This window comes from Anomaloglossus baeobatrachus, chromosome 4 (assembly GCF_048569485.1).
Source record: "Anomaloglossus baeobatrachus isolate aAnoBae1 chromosome 4, aAnoBae1.hap1, whole genome shotgun sequence".
Lineage (NCBI taxonomy): Eukaryota > Metazoa > Chordata > Amphibia > Anura > Aromobatidae > Anomaloglossus > Anomaloglossus baeobatrachus.
Genome location: NC_134356.1, coordinates 392,998,124 through 393,020,293, shown reverse-complemented (window position 1 = coordinate 393,020,293; position 22,170 = coordinate 392,998,124). Strand labels below are relative to the sequence as shown.

General features: G+C 45.6%; 1 protein-coding gene across 1 annotated transcript in view; it reads left to right on the top strand.

Moving 5' to 3' along the window:
- The window catches only part of CAMK1D (calcium/calmodulin dependent protein kinase ID), a 480,336-nt gene that overhangs the window by 405,247 nt on the left and 52,919 nt on the right, over window positions 1–22,170 (top strand). Inside the window, exons 5-6 of the mRNA XM_075345270.1 lie at window positions 14,325–14,451; window positions 15,951–16,026. Of these exons, the coding sequence (XP_075201385.1) occupies window positions 14,325–14,451; window positions 15,951–16,026 (203 nt within the window). The remainder of the gene's footprint in view (window positions 1–14,324; window positions 14,452–15,950; window positions 16,027–22,170) is intronic.

Sequence of the window (22,170 nt, the reverse complement as noted above, 5' to 3'; positions counted from 1 at the left end):
GGACGACATCACAGAGTAGCTGACTGACATGAATAACTGTCATAATTCTCATCATATCTCAGGAAGTCCCTTACAGAGGGCTATTTGAGGTCTGTGTTGGGGGCAATTATACTATATCTAGGTCCATTATACTGCATGGAGGGCTGTTTGGGGATCACAGTTGGTGATTATTCTGTGTTGGGGTCACCATATTTTTCCGGATAGTTGAGGGGGGTGGTACAGTAGTGTCACTATACTGGGCGGGTGGAGGAATTCACTGTGGGGGGATCATAGACTGTTTATGGGGCACTTTTGCTGGAATCATACCTTGTAGGGGCAATGAAAGGAAAATCTAGGAGCTTCAATATATATATATATATATATATATATATATATATTTTTTTTTTTTATTGTTTTTTTAATTTAGTTTTTTCTTGGGGGGGGGTAATTAGAATTTCTGCTATGGGGTATCATGATTTCTTTGTAATGCCCTGCAGATGAGACACTTTGTTAGATGCCGGTTTAGCAGCCATGTTTGGCTCTAGTTCTAGAGTTTTGAGCGATTATTACTGTGTATGGTGAAGTGCAGACAAATAAAACACACAACACAATATATTATCTGAATTATATTCTTATTTTATTGGAATAGCAATAAGCAACATTGTAATGAAAATATTACCGGCCCATTAATAAATTACACAAGGATCACAGTGACTTTCAGGTCCAGCCACGATGGAGACCGCAGAACTTATTGCGGACCTGATGAAAGCAACTGGACGCAAAGATCCAGAGGAAGGCGAAGAAACCCCCGGAGTGTTCTACCTCAGGGGGGGGGAAATTCCTTCCTGACCCCATTTCTGGCGATCGGTTATTTCCCTGGATCTCATCTATCCTGCTGCATATTGCTGTATAACTGTACCCCAGGTCCCCCCCGCCGCCACCCACTTTCAATTGTATGGGTCCCAGCTGCCCAACTAGGTCAGCCCTTCTGGGTCCCAGCTGCCCACACAGGTAGGCCCTGCTGGGCCCCAGCTGCCCGACCAGGTCGGCCCTGCTGGGTCCCAGCTGCCCGACCAGGTCGGCCCTGCTGAGTCCCAGCTGCCTGACGAGATCGGCCCTGCTGGATCTGAGCTGCCCGACCAAGTTGGCCCTGCTGGGTCCCAGCTGCCCAACCAGGTCGGCCCTGCTGGGTCCCAGCTGCCCGACCAGGTCGGCCCTGCTGGGTATTAGCTGCCCGACCAAGTCGGCCCTGCTGGGTCCCAGCTGCCTGACCAAGTCGGCCCTGCTGGGTCCCAGCTGCCCGACCAGGTCGGCCCTGCTGAGTCCCAGCTGCCCGACCAGGTTGGCCCTGCTGGGCACCAGCTGCCCGACCAGGACGGCCCTGCTGGGCCCCAGCTGCCCGACCAGATCGGCCCTACTGGGATCCAGCTGCCCGACCAAGACGGCCCTGCTGGGTCTCAGCTGCCCGACCAGGTCGGCCCTGCTGGGCCCTAGCTGCCCGGCCAGGTCGGCCCTGCTGGGTCACAGCTGCCCGACCAGGATGGCTCTGGTGGGTCCCAGCTGCCCGACCAGGTCGGCCCTGCTGGGTACCAGCTGCCTGACCAAGTCGGCCCTGCTGAGTCCCAGCTGCCCGACCAGGTTGGCCCTGCTGGGCACCAGCTGCCCGACCAGGACGGCCCTGCTGGACCCCAGCTGCCCGACCAGGTCGGCCCTGCTGGGTCACAGCTGCCCGACCAGGATGGCTCTGGTGGGTCCCAGCTGCCCGACCAGGTCGGCTCTCGTGGGTCCCAGCTGCCCGACCAGGTCGGCCCTGCTGGGTCCCAGCTGCCCGACCAGGTCGGCCCTGCTGTGTCCCAGCAGCCCGACCAGGTCGGCCCTGCAGCGTCCCAGCTGCCCGACAAGGTCTGCCCTTCTGGGCCCCAGCTGCCCTACCAGGTCGGCCCTGCTGGGCCCCAGCTGCCTGACCAGGTCGGCCCTGCTGGGTCCCAGCTGCCCGACCAGGTCGGCCCTGCTGGACCCTAGCTGCCCGGCCAGGTCGGCCCTGCTGGGTCACAGCTGCCCGACCAGGATGGCTCTGCTGGGTCCCAGCTGCCCGACCAGGTCGGCTCTCGTGGGTCCCAGCTGCCTGACCAGGTCGGCCCTGCTGGGTCCCAGCTGCCCGACCAGGTCGGCCTTGCTGGCTCCCAGCTGCCCGACCAGGTCGGCCCTGCTGGGTCCCAGCAGCCCGACCAGGTCTGCCCTGCTGGGTCCCAGCTGCCCGACCAGGTTGGCCCTGCTGGGTCCCAGCTGCGCGACCAGGTCGGCCCTGCTGGGTCCCAGCTGCCCGACCAGGTCGGCCCTGCAGCGTCCCAGCTGCCCGACCAGGTCGGCCCTGCAGCGTCCCAGCTGCCCGACAAGGTCTGCCCTTCTGGGCCCCATATGCCCTACCAGGTCGGCACTGCTGGGCCCCAGCTGCCTGACCAGGTCGGCCCTGCTGGGTCCCAGCTGCCCGACCAGGTCGGCCCTGCAGCATCCCAGCTGCCCAACCAGGTCGGCCCTGCAGCGTCCCAGCTGCCCGACAAGGTCTGCCCTTCTGGGCCCCAGCTGCCCGACCAGGTCGGCCCTGCTGGGCCCCAGCTGCCCGACCAGGTCGGATCTGCTGGGTCCTAGCTGCCTGACCAGGACGGCCCTCCTGGGCCCCAGCTGCCTGGCCAGGTTGGACCTGCTGGGTCCCAGCTGCCCAACCAGGATGGCCCTGCTGGGTCCCAGCTGCCCGATCAAATCGGCCCTGCTGGGTCCCAGCTGCCCGACCAGGTTGGCCATGCTGGGCCCCAGCTGCCCGACCAAGTCGGCCCTGCTGGGTCCTAGCTGCCAGACCAGGTTGGCCCTGCTGGGTCCCAGCTGCCCGACCAGGTCGGCCCTGCTGGACCCCAGCTGCCCGACCAGGTCGGCCCTACTGGGATCCAGCTGCCCAACCAAGACGGCCCTGCCCGATCAGTCCTGCCAAATTCATGAATGAATTTAGCATCTCTCTCCTCCCCCAGCCCCCTAGTTATGTAATGTGTGGACAGGCCCCCGAAACTGAGAGACAAGATACTTATCTGGACTTGTCACCTTCGTGCCATCAGGGTCTGAAAACACAAAAAGATTTTCGTTTAGAACTTTGTACATTTTATTGTAATTGTGATATCTCAGAATGTTGGTGATGTCATGTGACCTGTGATGTCATCAGAACGGTCACTGCTGTTATGGATCAAGTTTACAACATCAAGGAAGAATTAATTTAATAAATAGTAAAACTCCTGCTTCATTTTAAAATCATGACACGAACATTTAAAGGGACCCTTCTATTTCAATCCATATTATCTAGGGCCCTTTTTACTAAAGGAAAACTCAAATTACCGCTCCTGACCATAGTAAACGACAACTCCCAGGTCATCCACTGATTCAACAGGAACAAAAGAGATGACAGCAGAGAGTAATAGCATTTGCACCTCGAATTCAGTTACAGAATGCTATCATTTGTTCACATAAAATGGCAAAAACTACCCAAAAATGGAGCCACGTGGAGTTGTCCCTACCCGTCTGTGTATTATATCTGTGTGTATACTGTGTATTGATATGTGTGTGTACATATGTACATACACATGGATGTCGTGGAGGGTGGGCTCCATAGTGGGGAGCTAGAAATTAGCAGCTCATGTTCTGGAAGACACCTATATTACATAGTCACCCTCCTTTTATAGGGGCAGTAATGCTGCATGTGTCCTGTAGAGGCCACTACTTCCCACAGCAATAACAGCTGATTACAATAGGTTTCAGCTGCCATCCCCCCAATAAGTAAAGGCCACCTACCTGCACTCATCCCCTTCTGGCTGTTAAGTCCTAGTGGCACAAGATGGCTCCGGTGCAGAACTTTGTACATTCTATACCCATTGTGATGTCATTCAAGGTCTATGATGTTATGTGTCCTGTGATGTCATCATAACTGCCTAATACTAATACAACATTTACCTGTTGTAGACAAGTACTATATCCAAGATGGTGTACGTATAAGTGGATCACTGGATTCGATTATTGTGTCAAATTCGATTAAAGTTGTTTTGGTTTTTCTTTTTTTTGTTTCCTTTTTATTCAATGAATACAATGGTGGAGGACTATGGGGGTACATTATACTACATGGAGGACTATGGGGGTACATTATACTGCATGAGGACTATGGAGGTGCATTATAATATAGGGAAGACTATGGAGGGTGCATTATAATATATTGAGGATTATGGGGGTGTATTATACTACATGGAGGACTATTGGGGTACATTATACTACATAGAGGACTATAGGGGTGCATTATAATATATGGAGAACTATAGGGGTGCACTATGGAGGACTATTGGGGTGCACTATAGTGTATGGAGGACTATGGGTGTGCACTATAATATATGGAGGACTATGGGGGTGCACTATAATATATGGAGGACTATGGGAGTGCACTATAATATATGGAGGACTATATGGGTGCACTAAAATATATGGAGTATTATGAGGGGTGCATTATACTAGATAATAGATACCAAACATGTATAGTTTTTCTTTTATTTAATTGGTGAAAAAGAATTCTGAAGTTTTTTTTAAAAAAAAAAAATCCCTTCTGGCGCCATTTTCCCAGACCCGTAGCATTCTCATTTTTTGGGATCTAAAGCTGTGTGAGGGCTTATTTTTTTGGGTCCTGACCTGTTGTTCCTCCTGATACCATTTTTGGGTTGATGTGATGTTTTGATCACATCTTGTTGCATTTTAGTATAATGTAGCAGTGGCCAAAAAACCATAATTTTGGCATTTGGTTTTTATTTTCTGTTATGCTGCTCACCAATCAGATTAATTTATTTTATATTTTGACAGATCACACATTTCTGAATTCAGCGATACCAAATATGTGTATTTTTTTTGTTTTAGTCTTAATGGAGAAAAAGTGCGGTGATCTGAACTTTTATGTGTTTTTTTTTATATTTTCATATTTTTTTTTTTTAAAAAAACAACTTTTTTTCTCACTTTATATTGTATTTAATAGTCCCATTAGGGGACTTGAAGCTCCGATCACTTGTGCTATACAGAGCAGGATCAGCATCAGCTACACTCTGTACAGCAGAAATCACGGTCTCCTATGAATGTCGCTCGCAGCCGATGTTCACAAGACGTTTCTTCATGACAGACACAGGGGTCCCCAGCTGACCCCAGCTGTCATGGCAACCCATCGGTGCCCCTCGATCACGTTACAGGGCCGCTGATGGGTGCAAGGAATGACGTGTTTCCTGCCGGAACATGTTAAATCCCGCAGTCAGAGATTGACCACGGGATTTAACTAGTTAAGAGCCGCAGCTGTTAGAGTTACTTGAGCGCTGATCAGATGAGCTGACATGTGCAGGGAAAGATGCGGGCTCAGCGTGTGAGCCCACATCAAATGCAGGGACACAACCTTACCGGTACATACCAGTACGTCCAAGGTCGGGAAGGGGTTAAGACTTGTGTGAGATTCAACTTTAGTTTTAGGTCAAATTTATGCAGAAATATGGAATATTCTGCAGGATTCACAAAATTTCAACCCATAGATAGATAGATAGATAGATTAAAAAGATGGATGGATAGATAGATAGATAGATAGATAGATAGATAGATTATCTCCTGTCCCCCGAAGAAGCGTAGGAGACGTGAAACACGTGTCGTGCAACCCTGGTCTGTCATTTTACTAATATGGGTGAGTGCTATTCAGCCTGAATTCAGCTCTTTGTTATTGAATTTATTAGGACAAAATTGTACTTACCTCTGTATTCTTATGAATGGACATCTATCCAGGGGCACGTGGGGTCTTTTCTATTCCCCCTTTGCACCTTATTCACCCGTCTAATTGATTTTCTGTGTCTAAAACCTTACTGTCTTGAAGCATCATTATAAACATAATAAAAATATTTGTATAGCACGATTTGGCTTCATGTGATGGTTCTTTTACTAATGTGCAAAAATTAAAGACTTTTCCTAGTGCTCCCCTATTTATCTATTTGTCTGATATCCATTTGACTAATTATCATCTATCCAGCGTCGGTCTGGCACACTAAGTCACCAGTCAATATCCCCGGTGGGCCCCCGAACATGGCATAGAGGGGGCCTGCCGGCTGAGTACGTCGCTGGCATCCAAGATCCAGGATCCGGCCCCTAACTCTTGCCCGGAGCCCCAAATCTTCTGCGACCACCGCATTGAACTGTGTTGGTGTCATATTGCCTGGCCTGTGAGTGATGATGGCCATTGCTATTTCCTTGGATGCATGGCTGAACACTATTGTGGAGTGGATGGCCACTGGCTCCCTGTTCCGCACTTGCTCTGCAGCTGTGGGCCCCTGATAGGCATAATTACATCGAGGGGGGAGCCTGTGACATGATGCCCGTGTGCCCTATAGCTGCGGTCAGAATGGGTGCGCATATATATACAGTGCCTACAAGTAGTATTCAACCCCCTGCAGATTTAGCAGGTTTACACATTCGGAATTACCTTGGCATTGTGACATTTGGACTGTAGATCAGCCTGGAAGTGTGAAATGCACTGCAGCAAAAAAGAATGTTATTTCTTTTTTTTTTTTTTTTAAATTGTGAAAAGTTTATTCAGAGGGTCATTTATTATTCAACCCCTCAAACCACAAGAATTTTGTTTGGTTCCCTTAAAGTATTAAGAAGTATTTCAGGCACAAAGAACAATGAGCTTCACATGTTTGGATTAATTATCTCTTTTTCCAGCCTTTTCTGACTAATTAAGACCCTCCCCAAACTTGTGAACAGCACTCATACTTGGTCAACATGGGAAAGACAAAGGAGCATTCCAAGGCCATCAGAGACAAGATCGTGGAGGGTCACAAGGCTGGCAAGGGGTACAAAACCCTTTCCAAGGAGTTGGGCCTACCTGTCTCCACTGTTGGGAGCATCATCCGGAAGTGGAAGGCTTATGGAACTACTGTTAGCCTTCCACGGCCTGGACAGCCTTTGAAGGTTTCCACCCGGGCCGAGGCCAGGCTTGTCCGAAGAGTCAAGGCTAACCCAAGGACAACAAGGAAGGAGCTCCGGGAAGATCTCATGGCAGTGGGGACATTGGTTTCAGTCAATACCATAAGTAACGAACTCCACCGCAATGGTCTCCGTTCCAGACGAGCCCGTAAGGTACCTTTACTTTCAAAGCGTCATGTCAAGGCTCGTCTACAGTTTGCTCATGATCACTTGGAGGACTCTGAGACAGACTGGTTCAAGGTTCTCTGGTCTGATGAGACCAAGATCGAGATCTTTGGTGCCAACCACACACGTGACGTTTGGAGACTGGATGGCACTTCATACGACCCCAAGAATACCATCCCTACAGTCAAGCATGGTGGTGGCAGCATCATGCTGTGGGGCTGTTTCTCAGCCAAGGGGCCTGGCCATCTGGTCCGCATCCATGGGAAGATGGATAGCACGGCCTACCTGGAGATTTTGGCCAAGAACCTCCGCTCCTCCATCAAGGATCTTAAGATGGGTCGTCATTTCATCTTCCAACAAGACAACGACCCAAAGCACACAGCCAAGAAAACCAAGGCCTGGTTCAAGAGGGAAAAAATCAAGGTGTTGCAGTGGCCTAGTCAGTCTCCTGACCTTAACCCAATTGAAAACTTGTGGAAGGAGCTCAAGATTAAAGTCCACATGAGACACCCAAAGAACCTAGATAACTTGGAGAAGATCTGCATGGAGGAGTGGGCCAATATAACTCCAGAGACCTGTGCCGGCCTGATCAGGTCTTATAAAAGACGATTATTAGCTGTAATTGCAAACAAGGGTTATTCCACAAAATATTAAACCTAGGGGTTGAATAATAATTGACCCACACTTTTATGTTGAAAATGTATTAAAATTTAACTGAGCAACATAACTTGTTGGTTTGTAAGATTTATGCATCTGTTAATAAATCCTGCTCTTGTTTGAAGTTTGCAGGCTCTAACTTATTTGCATCTTATCAAACCTGCTAAATCTTCAGGGGGTTGAATACTACTTGTAGGCACTGTATATATATATATATATATATATATATATATATAGTGCCTTGGGAAAGTATTCGGCTCCCTTGAATTTTTCAACCTTTTCCCACATTTCAGGCTTCGAAAATAAAGATTAAAATTTTAATGTTATGGTGAAGAATCAACAATAAGTGGGACACAAATGTGAAGTTGAACAAAATTTATTGCTTATTTTAAACTGTTTAAAAAAAATAAACAACTAAAAATTGGGGCGTACAATATTACTCGTCCCCTTTACTTTCAGTGCAGCAAACTCATTCCAGAAGTTCATTGAAGATCTCTGAATGATCCAATGTTGTCCTAAATGACTAATGATGATAAATATAAGCCACCTGTGTGTAATCAAGTCTCCGTATAAATGCACCTTCTCTGTGATAGTCTCAGTGTTCTGTTTAAAACGCAGATAGCATCATGAAGACCAAGGAACACAACAGGCAGGTTTGTGATACTGTTGTGGAGAAGTTTAAAGCCGGATTTGGTTACAAAAAGATTTCCAAAACTTTAAACATCCCAAGAAGCACTGTGCAAGCGATCATATTGAAATGGAAGGAGTATCATACCACTGCAAACCTACCAAGACCCAGCCGTCCATCCAAACTATCATCTCAAACAAGGAGAAGACTGATCAGAGATGCAGCCAAGAGGCCCATGATCACTCTGGATGAATTGCAGAGATCTACAGCTGAGGTGGGAGAGTCTGTCCATAGGACAACAATCAGTCGTACACTGCACAAATCTGGCCTTTATGGAAGAGTGGCAAGGAGAAAACCATTTCTCAAAGCTATCCATAAAAAGTGTTGTTTAAAGTTTGCCAAAAGCCACCTGGGAGACACACCAAACATGTGGAAGAAGGTGCTCTGGTCAGATGAAACCAAAATCGAACTTTTTGGACACAATGCCAAATGATATGTTTGGCGTAAAGGCTGCTTTACACGAGTCGATCTATTGTGCGATGCATCGTTGGGGTCACGGATTTTGTGACGCACTTCCGTCATTCGTAACGACATCTCCTCTTGTGACAGCTCCTTGCGAGTCCAACCGATGCCTAATCGTGTGAAATTCGGCATAGTGTACTCATCGTTTGATTCCATAAAATCGGTCAGTTTAGTCTTAATGAACGACACATTGCAAAGTGTGACACCATGTAATCGGCCATCCTCGTAGTTGTTTGTGACGTCAGTAAACGTTCAGGGCGTATTTGTGGTTTTAAATAATCACGCCTAATCTAATCGGATTGGTTGTAGCAGATGCGTTTTGATTGGTTATTACTGTTATAAAATACGGAGCTGTAGTCATGATGTGTGAACATTCAGCCTTGGCGTCATGCACAGTGTTTTATAGTGCATTACTCCTAATTTTTCTTACGTTTGTTTGTTCGCTGGATTTTCCGCCCTCACTCCTTGTTATCCCTTTTTTGTGGTAAGTTGTTATATGCCAATCTTTCCTTTTTGGATCAAAATCGACATTAACCAGACCACAAACAACAAACAAGATTGATGCTAAGGACACACGAGGCAACAAAGACAGACACAGAAGAGAAACTATATATATGGGATGTAACCAATCAACCACATTAGCAGAACTGGATTGAGCAGGTCAGAAGAATTCAGGGCGTGCAACAATCCAGACAACGTCACGGAGGGCTGTATAGTTTGCCTAATTACGCCCATACAAAAGACAGATTGACCAAAGGAAAACATGTGTGAAGCCTTTTGGACGTCCGCCATGGCCAATCAATATATCGATGAGCGCTTTGTGGTCGTTTGACAACACTCAACGTGTGACACATGGACAACTACCTATCAGTGATACAAACAAAAAAAAAAAAAAAGATTTTGCCAAATAAATCGCACGATGGATTGACTCGTGTAAAGCAGCCTTTAAAGTAACACAGCTCATCAACCTGAACACACCATCCCCACTGTCAAACATGGTGGTGGCAGCATTATGGTTTGGGCCTGCTTTTCTTCAGCAGGGACAGGGAAGATGGTTAAAATTGAAGGGAAGATGGATGGAGCCAAATACAGGACCATTCTTGAAAAAAACTTGTTGGAGTCTGCAAAAGACCTGAGAGTGGGACGGAGATTTGTTTTCCAACAAGACAATGATCCCAAACATAAAGCAAATCTACAATGGAATGGTTCACAAATAAACGTATCCAGGTGTTAGAATGGACATGTCAAAGTCCAGACCTGAATTCAATAGAGAGTCTGTGGAAAGAGCTGAAAGCTGCTGTTCACAAACGCTCTCCATCCAACCTCACTCAGCTCGATTTATTTGCAAAGGAAGAATGGGCAAGAATTTCAGTTTCTCGATGTGCAAAACGGATAGAGACATACCCCCAAGTGACTTGCAGCTGTAATCACAGCAAAAGGTGGCGCAACAAAGTGTTAACGTAAAGGGGACTAATAATATTGCACGCCCCACTTTTCAGTTATTTGTTTTTTAAAAAGTTTAAAATAAGCAATAAATTTTGTTCAACTTCACCATTGTGTCCCACTTGTTGTTGCTTCTTTACCATAACATTAACATTTTTATCTTTAAGTTTGCAGCCTGAAATGTGGGAGAAGACTGAAAAATTCAAGGGAGCCGAATACCTTCGCAAGGCACTGTATGTGTGTGTATGTATGTATGTATATATATATAAATATATATATATATATATATATATATATATATATATAATTTTTTTTATTTTATCCCCTACATATGCCCTGTACCTGTCAGATATAGTGTGTAATGTGTAAAACATCACTGCCTTAGAGGAGATTTGCATGGAGGAAGGGGCCAAAATACCACCAACAGTGTGTGCCAACCTTGTGAAGACTTACAAAAAACGTTTGACCTCTGTCATTGCCAACAAAGGATATATAAGAAAATATTGAGATTCACTTTTGTTATTGACCAAATACTTATTTTCCACCATAAACAATCTTGCCAAATCAGAGAAGGTGATTTTCTGGATTTGTTTTCTCATTTTGTCTCTCATAGTTGTGGTCTATCTTTACAGGCTTCTCTCATCTTTTTAAGTGGGAGAACTTGCACAATTAATGGCTTACTAAATACTGTTTTCCCCACTGTATACAGCGTCCCCATTTCTCATGTTGTGTATGTGGTACTGCACCTCAGTGTGTTCAGGTCATTGAAGCTCAGAAGTAGTGACATATACACAGTGCCCCACGTCCTCATGTTGTGTTTGGGATGCTGCAACTCAGTTTACTCAGGTCAGTGGAGTTCAGAGGCAGCTACACATACACAGCAACCCCCCCCATCCTCATGGTGTGTATGTGGAACTGGAACACAACACATGGGAAAGAGTGAGCACAACTACACCAAACGTATACTGGAAAATCCAGGATAATGGAATCAAGCAAGAGGAGTCCCTTGTTGCATGCAAAAAGTGTGAAAAACTTTATTAATAACACAGAGAAATATTGTTAAGACCATTTAAAAATGGGAAAGATCAAAAGAATGATCTACCCATGAGCAAATTGGCACATCACCAACCAAAACCTCATGAATTAATATAAAGCATACAAGCTCACAATAGCAGTACCAAAGGACAGTATACAGCAGTACATAGTCACCAATTGTAGGATTCACATAAATATGGTACAGATCAAAGAGAGCTAATACAATACCAGGTAAGTAAATAGTGAGGGAGGTGGTGTGGGTGCGCCTTCCCCACGCGTTACGCCACCATATGTGGCTTCATCAGGGGTGAAATAACCAAACAATAAAAAAGAAAGCTGGAATAAATATCTGACGCCCTGGCAAAACTAGGTAGTCCAACAAAGAGGCCACCGCTCAACACCTTCCCACACAGGGTTACATTCAGCCAACCTGAAACCCTAGCCACCCCCCCTTAGGGTAGGACAGACATACCAGTGGGCCGGACCAGGCGGATGAGAAACAACCACCTAGGGGTCTAGAGAACCCGGGGCGGGAAAAGAGTCAGTTGAGTTGAGTTGAGTTGAGAGGAGTGGAAGTTCAAGTGCAAGTCAGAGGGGAAAGTCGTCGGGGTAGGAGCCCCGGCGTGCTGGCTAGGTGGCAGACGGTGGTCCGTATCTAACAGGAGATGGGAAGACGGCTGCCGGAGATCCGAGGTGGACAGGGACAGGGTTGGAGCCCGCCGGTACCGACACCAGAGAACCGACCCAGAAACCATGCACAGAGGGGGTATTTGGACCCTGAAGCCAGGACCGGAACCAACGGCCTAGCTAATTAACCAATTGAGGGCAGGATTACAGGTCCTGTCCCAACCAAAGTCCCAAAAGCAGACAACCACCCACCGAGAGGGATAGGGCATCTGCCAGGGCCCGGTAGATCCCAAGGGTCAGGAAAGTGATACGGATCATCAGCCCGGGTGTGGGACCAGATACACCTGACCGTGGCGGCTGGCCACCAGCACCTTGGTTTACCACTGGACTTGTGTAAATTTATTCAACCGTGAGTAACCTAACATCCCCCAGTCCGACCAGGCGCGCCGACCCCTGCAATCACCATCCCCGACATAGAGACACTGGGCCCCGGGGCATCCATCCCTACCCACGGAGGGGTTAACATCCAACTGCCATCCCATCGCCCCCGGGAGCCCCACAACAGCAGCGGTGGTGCCATACTTCAGCACACACCGTGGGTGGCGTCACAAACAGTTTACAGAAAATCCCGTACAAATACGTCCCCTTTTATTTGAATTGTCCACGCAACCCCCGGGTCCGGCAGAATCCCCCGAGCGACACTGCGGATCCGGAACCGAGCAGCCCTGCTGCTGGCACGGAGGCGGCACAAATATACCAACACAAAAGAGAGATGAAATACCTTAATGCAAATAATTAAAACTTACTGCAAAAGTGTTCTTAGACTGATGGTAATCCTGCCACTAATTGCAGTGCTAGGAAGGAGAATTCTCAATAGAAATGCATATGTGTCTTGACATAGGATCGCCAGCACCACAAGATATTTCACCTAAGCAAAGTAACCCAGATACCTACCAATAACCACAAATATATTTTGATGAATAAAGGCCATTGCGTTTTTTTAATGTGTTATATAAAAATTAATCATTAAATATTTAAAACCAATAAATTCACATCTGAAATAAATCATTAAAATGATCAATAACTTAAAATAAAAACGCTGTCCTCCCAGCTAATGAAACCTCGACTGGCAAAAAACAAGGGAGGATGGGTGGGGAGCTGCCTCAGTCTGCCTCACCGGCTGGCACTGGCGGTAATGTCTGTGACGTTTTGTTTATATCCATCTTCTGTTTCCCGACAAGTGACCTGCCAATCAGGGATCTGTTGCCAAAATCTGCCCATTAGCTGATGAGCTAGAAGAATAAACCAGAAGTTGAGTACCATAAACTCCCTAAATTGGATGGGTGGGGGGGGGGACAGAGCAGACCATAACTAATAGGGGAAGGAAGAAAATAATATAATATTACGTACCCAAGAAATCTTTAAAAATAACAAACAACAAGGAAAATTAGGGAAAAAATGAGAAGTAGGGCACCACAAAACCATGAATCCACTACGCTAATAGCACTAAAAGGGGGCCTAGATGACCAGCTGTGGCAATGAGCCAGACTTTGATGAAGAGAAACTGCGATAATATGTCTAGTGCTATAAGAAAAAATTACTTCAAGTGGACCAAAACTGATCGGCTGGCCTGGATGTGGAAATCAAAAGAATGCAAGGAGACACCATAAAGCGTCAGCAGTCATATTTAGATAAAGAATCATTGAAAACTTATGGAGTTAAGCAAAAAGATCTGCAGGAGCCTGATCCAGAGCCCTGCACACCTCCTCCTACTTTCCGGCATCCTCAGGATCTCCTATGAATAGTTGGCTTGGCACTGTGTCATGGAAGCATCATTTTGCAACAATGACATCTTGCAAGGCCTACTAATCAAGCGCAGGGGACATCCTCAAGTAATAGAAACTTCACAGGGCTCTTGTCCCGCAATCATGGACTATTGAAGGCCACTGAACCAAGGTGCTGCAATTCTTTTTCCTCAGCTCTTAAAAGCTTATGCATTGAATGATCTAGCTGAGAAATCTATTGTCTAATCATGTGAAAATTACAGGTTTCTCAATTAGCCTTCAATACTTGACCATCTTTCCACAGTTCTTCTTTAAAAAGCCAAGGAATGAATATTAGCAAAAGCCATGTTGGAGATAACATTAGTGGCACTAAATGACTAGAAGGGCAGAGAGGTGTGAACTCACCCAGTTATGTTTTGCATATGAATTGCTTTTTTCCTATTTTTTCTCTTTAGCCTGAAAATCTATTATATTTTAGTCAAGAAGGAGAATCAAAAATTATGATAAGTGACTTTGGTCTCTCAAAGATGGAAGGTAAAGGAGATGTGATGTCCACAGCCTGTGGAACACCTGGGTATGTTGGTAAGTAGCACATTCTTATGTTGACATGCAAAAAAAAATGTTATAAGTTTACTGGTAAGGTGTGCCCATAATAAGACCACCACCTAACCTCAGCTAACTGATAAATATCAATTCATAGGATATCTAATAAAAAATACATGCAGTCAGGTAGAGATTAAGGATTGAATACTCATATAATAATTGGAATTAACAACAATTTAGTTTAAAATAAAAATATTAGTAAATATGAAATAAGAGATATGTATATACATACCTCAAACAACCTTAGACTGGATTTTCTGGACTCAATATGTGTATAAAATGACACATAATTAGAACCAACACCAGTGGTAGAAATAGATAACCATGAGAAGGATCCACAAAATAAGCAAAAAAAAAATGGATATGGAAAAGCTGGGTACTGAATAAACAAACCTGTGAAGTCAGGCAAAGAGAATGACATGAGGAGATGAGGAATGAACCCCATGAGTATCGCCACCATCCTGTAGCTTCCTCAGGGGTGAAAGTCATCTCTGAGGAAGCCACAGAGTGGTAGCAATACACTTGGCATTTAATTCATGAGAAAGCCACTGAGTGGTGGCGATACGCATGGGGTTCATTCCTCATCACATTCTCTTTGCCCGACTTCACAGGTTTCTTTAGTCATTACCCAGCTTTTTCATATCCATCTTTTTGGCTTATTTTGTGGGACCTTCTCATGGCTGTCCAGTTCAAAGTTGGTTAACTTTTGCCATCTTAACATACTTTTGAAAAGTTTGTGGTGCTTAGCGGGAAGAGGGAGAGGTCACCGACAACATTTTCTTCACCGAATCTTTCAAAACTGGTGTGCAAAATGCCAGTCTTGATGAATGAAGGCCCCGGTCTGTGACATAAAATACTCTACCTTCAAGATGACAATGAATAGACTTCCATCACTGTACAGACAGGAACGGCTAAAAATATGTTTACAAGCCTGTATGGACACATTGTTCACAAACATTTTGTTCGTTTTTTTACAAGAATTTTATTTGCCATTTTTATGTGCCATTGTTTGGCAACCATGCTTTTTTAAAATAGGATCAAAGCACATCAACAATGTAAATATAATGAATATTTACAACATTGTATTTCTGACACATTCCACACATTATTGACTTTCAGTTGTTGACTTGGTTCTTCTTTGCTTTTCAGAGTGTGTGGATTAGTTGTGTAGTTTTGCTCATTTTTCTGAATATACTTTAATAAAAACATAAGTGTCCAATTAGTTCTGGGGACACTGCTCTGCACACACGGGGAAGAGAGCGATGTATTGGAAATGAAGTGACGTAAAAGTGGAGATACTTTTATTTAATGTAAAAAAAACCTTTGGAACCCAAGTCATCCACTTTTAACTAATTTTAATACTTTTAATCTCACGCATAAAATCCAATTCTCTGGTGCAGTGAATTGATCTGCGTTGTATATGTATACATTTCTTTTGTCTAAAAATGAAATTACTTAAGTATGTGTTGCGCTTTCAGCTCCAGAAGTCCTTGCCCAGAAACCCTATAGCAAAGCAGTAGACTGTTGGTCCATTGGTGTAATCGCATATATCCTGTAAGTACAGCTTAGCACAATAACTTTCTTTATCAAGGGTCATGTTAGTAAAATGGAATACAATCTACTAAACATTTTCATGGTGGTTCTGCATTGTTCCGGTGCTTTTTTTTTTTCTTGAAAAGTTATAGAAAACTTAGAAATTGCTTGGTGTTACTAAAACAATGAAACTAGAAGGGGAAAATTATTTTGTGAGCTTGATACTTTTTATTGTAACATATTGTACTGTCAAGTCTCTAATAAAAAAGTCAATTTGTCATCAGGTTTTTGCTATGTAGTCTTAGCACAGCATGATGTATAATGACTGAATCCACTGATGTGTCACTTACTGGTGTATTTTTGATAAAGCCACTGTTTTATCTGTTGCTGATCTAGCAATTATCGAAGGCTAGGGCCACATGAGCGTATGGCTTCTGCAATTCTACCATCTAAAGGGCTAAAATACCAGGATTGGACTCCTGTATAACACAGCTGGCTCCACCATGAATGGAGTGAGCTCTGCTCCTGAGCCCACTCCTTACAACTCCTTCCAGCTTCTATCATTTATGCTGGGAAGTAGTAAATCACGTGGCCTATTTCAAATTTCAGACTTGCTTTTCCACCCAAAACATACACATGGCCTTATGTAAAAAAAAAAAAAAAATAACACGTAAGCAACATCAGTTTGGTAATTATGTCTTATTTCCTTGCAAAGGTATGACATTTTCATGGGTTGATATGACAGCCTCCTCTTTTTGTAAAAATTAAACGATAGTAAGTTCAGTCATATTATCTATCACTTTGAATTGGTATCTTCAAAACTGATTGTAAAAACGATAAGAATGTAATAAAACGTGACTGAATGACTGATACATGAGGTCAAGAATAGGGCTGAGCGGACCCGGACTGTAAAAGTCAGGATCTGTGCGGTTTCAAAGATGCCCGGGATTACGGGTGTACGATCCGGATTTGGCACTGGGGACATTAAAGGGAAAATAAAGAAAACAATACTTATGGAGACTCTGTGTCATGGCAGCAAAATGCTTCCGGGTCATGCATTCACTTCCTGTACTGTGCAATAGGCTCATCACATACACACAGCTTTCCGTGCTTTCCCCGCCCACCGGCCATCCTGTCGTCTGTGATTGGTTGCAGTCAGACAGCGTCTGCCTGCAGTCATTGCTCATCGCGGCTCAGTCAAAGTCTACACTCACAGCCGGCGGTCGTTCTCTATGGCCGCTTGCTGTGAGTTGTAGAGGAGCTGAAAGCGGCGTGGGATCTCGTGTGGATTACACCAGACCTGGAGGGGTGTTTGGGGTTAATAAAGTAGTGAAAGAGGGTGTGTTTTTGTATTTTATTCCAAATAAAGGATTTTTTCTCTGTGTTTGTACTTATTTAATTTCATTTACAGGTTAGTGATGCAGGTATCTCATAGACACCTGTGCCATCACACCTAGGATTTAGTAGCAGCTGTGTGCTGTTATTAACCCCTGCTATTACCCCGATTGCTATTGCACCAGGGCAATTCGGGGAGAGCCGGTAAAGCACCGGGATTGTCATACCTAATGGATGCAGCAATACCGGGCCGGCTGCAGGCTGAAAATACCAGCCCCCAGTTGGCTTTATCTTGGCTGGGTATCAAAATTGGGGGGGAAGGACAGCACGTCATTTTTTATTTTAATTATTTATTAAAAAAAATCCGCATGCGATTTCTTTTAGGCTGGAATCACACTTGCGAGGGACTCGCTCGCATCACCCGGCATAGCCGACAACTCTTCTGACAAGAGCAGGTCAGCAGCATATGTTTCTTTGTACTTGCATGCTCCTGTCAGGAGAGTGTGCAGCTGCCGGGTGATGTAATGCGAGTCCCTCGCACGTGTGACTCTGGGTTCTGGATATACAGCACAGATACAGCCTGACAGCCGTGTTTTATTTATTTATTTTTATACCACCAAACTGACCCGCATACACTTGCACTGCTTTCCCCACCCACCGGCCATCCTGGCGCCTCTGATTGGTTGCAGTCAGCTGACATGCTGTCGCTCAGAGTGGGGGCGTGTCTAACTGCAACCAATTACATGCGCAGGTGGCAAAGTAGTGAATATTCAATTGTCGGCTCCAGAAGGGAAAGCGTGATCTGGAAGGAGTATGCCGCCATGACACAGTCTCGGTGAGTACACCTCGCACGCTCTTATCCCCCTATGCCTTCCACCAACATTTTTAATCTCCGGATTCTGGTCCCCATAGATGTTATAAAGGTACTGGATTCTGGAGCGGATTGTTTTGTTGTTTTTTTTAAATTTAGCAGGGCCCTCACAGTGCAGGTTTTTTGCAAGTCCGATCAGCTCTGGTTAAGAACCTAGAGGGCTATTTACACGCTGTGACATCGCTAACGATATATCGTCAGGGTCACGATGTTTGTGACGCACATTCGGCGTCGTTAGCGACATCGCAGTGTGTGTCAGGCAGGAGCGACCTTAACATTAGAAGTCCCAGAAAGGGGTCATTTAATATTTCTACCATTGAAACCCTATGGAGCTCGAAATTTCTGGGACTTCTAGTGTTAAATGATCGCAAATGAGACAAAAATCGTTGGTAAATGAGAGGTCGTTCATTTACCAAAAATCGATGTCTGGTAAGTAGCGATGTTGTTCGTCGTTCCTGCGGCAGGACACATCGCTATGTGTGACACCGCAGAAGCGACAAACATCTCCTTACCTCCGTCCACCGTCAATGAGGAAGGAAGTAGGTGGGCGGCATGTTCCAGCTGCTCATCTCCGCCCCTCCTCTGCTATTGGGCGGCTGCCGTGTGACGTCGCTGTGACGCTGCACAAACCGCCCCCTTAGAAAGGAGGCGGTTCGCCGGCCAGAGCGACGTCGCAGGGAAGGTAAGTCCGTGTGACGGGTGTAAGCGAGGTTGTGCGCCACGGGCAGCGATATGCCCGTGTCGCACAACCGACGGGGGCAGGTACGCTGTCTAGCGATATCGGTACCGATATCGCAGCGTGTAAAGTACCCTCTACTGTTACAACCGATGTGGTTGCATTTCGTATTCTGCATTGCCACTGCTGAAATACCGAAAACTTCCAATATCTTTGTAAGTATATATTATATAATTATTAAACTTTGTCTTCTAGCCCTGCAAATATGTTTGTTTTTTAATTTTAGACTCATCTTTAAACGGAGTCTGTCGCCACCAAAATGCATTTTAAATGGGCTATATGGTGTTGCAGGGGACATAGAGCCTCTATAACAATCATACTATCACGGTACCTGTTTCAATGCTTGAGAAAATAACTTTTAAATCGTATGTAAATGAGGAGGGTCAGGTGCACCCTTGGCATGGCCAAGAGTTTGGCTCACCATTACGCTCCTTAATTGCATATTGGGGGCCTTCACTCTCTTCTGATTGGCAGAGCTCACTTTTCAGAGCACTATCTGAATGTGAAAGTAATGTGTGTATGCATACTGGCTGCATGCCAGCATAGTGGCTAGGAACATTCTCCTCTCTGTCTTCTTTCTTCTGACACTGCTCGCTGCACTTCCGGGTGTATTAGTAAAGTTAGGGACAGCCAGTGCGTATGTACACACACATCGGCAGCATTCAGGCAGTGCAAGAAGCAAGTACTGTTAATCAGAAGCAAGGGAAAGCCCGAAGTTTGCAAATGAGGAGGCATAATGGTGCACAAACTCTTGGCCATAGCAAGTGTGAATCAAATCCTCCTCATTTGTTAACTTACTGTTCAACACCGTATAGTCAATTTAAAATTAATTTTAGAGAGTAACAGACTCCATTTAAGAAATTGGTTAATAATTATTTATGTTGTAACACAAAAAACATCTGCTAATAATATAATATTAGATAATAGAAGGACAGAAAAGAGAGATCTCCAGCCACTGAGGGTGGAGACTTAGGAGCTACTGTACTTCAGCAAGGCAGCTGGTAGCACAATTGGTTCCCCACTGAAGCACCTATTCAGAGGACCAGTCCATGACTGGTGTGTCTAGACACAACCAGGGAAGACTTAGAAGAACTGAGTTCACGAATTTCCACATCATATGGAAGGAAATCATCTCTGAATACAAAGCTCCAAATGCAACATGACCGGCTGCATAGTATATCAAATGGACTCAGACAAGAGTTGACCGTCAATAGAGGCAATATTCAGGGGACGATTGAGCTGCAGCATAGGGAGCTGAAGTTGATGAACCAGGTCTTGACGGATAAAGTTTCAAGTGGAATTGGATTCCAAATTAGCTGCCACAGAAAGAAATCTCTAACTCCAGACCAAAGTGACTTCAGTTGACAGCTTTGGAGAGCAATTTTTCTCACCCAGGGTCATATCTCCGACTGACCCTAAGTGCTGGAGTTTCCCCGGCATCACAGGGCACTGACAAACAAAATGTCCTTTGCCTCCACATTCTTAATAAACCTGTGCTGATGGTCTTGCACAGGGAGTTTGGAGCGCTCAACCTGCATCGGCTCAGTAATAGATGATACATTCTCTAGCAGTAGGTAGTATTATGCAAGCCTGGGTGATCCTCTGCCTGTTCCAGAACTCGCTCGTGAAAGCGGAGATCTATCCAAATAGCCAGGTGTATAAGGGCATCCAGGAAGAAAGGGAAGTCTCTGACTGCCACTTCATCCTTTATACGACTAGAGAGCCCCTGCCAGAAGGCCACCACCATGGCTTCCTCATTCCTGGCCAACTCTGCAGCCAGGGTATGAAAATGTATTGCATACTGACCCATAGTATCTGTGCCCTCCTTCAAACTCAGAAGAGAAGAGGTGGCTGCAGAGGTGCGACCAGGAGCTTTGAACACCGCTTAGAAGATCTCCAAAAATCTTCTAATATCATGGATCTCCAGACCTCCACTCTCCCAAATGGGATTCGCCCAGGCGAGGGCTTGTCCGGACAGCAGAGAGACCATAAATGCAACCTTTGCTTTGTTAGAAGAAAACAGTTGAGCATGGAGGGTAAAGTGAATCTGGCACTGATTGATATTACTGTAACTCTCCTTGAGATCTCCATCACAGCGAGACAGTACATTAAGTTGAAGCTTAGCTGTGCCTACAAAAGCTGGGACTCTAGGCAGCTCCACTAGAGAAGATGTCACTCATTGGGAAGGATGACCTGTCACGGTTGAGATGTGAGACAGGGTAGAGACTGAAGTAGACAACCCTTGCAGCTGAGTTGCTACCACACTGGTTGCTGGAGTAAGCTGGTCTTGGCGCTCACTTTGGGCACGGACTTTCACATATAGAACTTACGTGGGACTTGGAGTCACTGGGTCCCATCTTATCAGGGGAGTCCATGGCTTGAACTTACTATTACCGCTGGTGGGTGTTGACCCACTACACCATTGACTGGGCTTACCCTGGAGGGGTGTGACTAAGCAACAACCTGTATTCACTAGAACCTCACATGGTGAGGATAGGCTTGGCTGCAGGTAGTCACCAGGTATAACTCACAGGGCAGTCCCCGAACCTGCAACACCTGATGAAGGGTCAAGGCAGGGGTGATAGGTACAGAAGTAACAGGTAGAGCTGTAGGGGAGCAGACCAGCGCAGTGAGTAGACCGGCACTATGAATGCCTTTGGATTACTAGTGTGACACAGACTATCTATAAGGCCCGCAACACACATCCGTTGAAAACGTGCATGTTTGGTCCGTTTCCGTACATACCGGAGATACAACCAAACGTGCACATATGTTTTTTATGTTTAAAGGCACACGTTCGTGTTATTTGATCTTCCGTGTGTTCGTGTGCGTCCCACGTTTTTTGCTCCGTTTGGCACAGAAGCATGTTCGTTTTTGGGACGGAGCACGCACACACAGACATAATGTTAGCCTATGGGAGTCCAAATAAAACGTTCCTTGCAGGGATGTGTGGCTATGTTGTCCGTGAGAAATGTCCGTGTGTGATGCAAAATGTCGTTACTACATGTCGGAAGACAGAGTAGCGGGATGAGAATGAACTCGGGGGAACTTCACCCGACTTCATTGTCATGTCGCGGCTCTGTCTGTGTGCCGTGTACTGATTAGCGGTCACCTGTGAAGGATTCACCGGTGACCGCTTATCCCCCGAGTGACTGAAGTTTCCCCCCCTCTCTCATACTCACCGATCCCCGGCGCGGCGCTGCACGGCGTTCACACAGCTCCG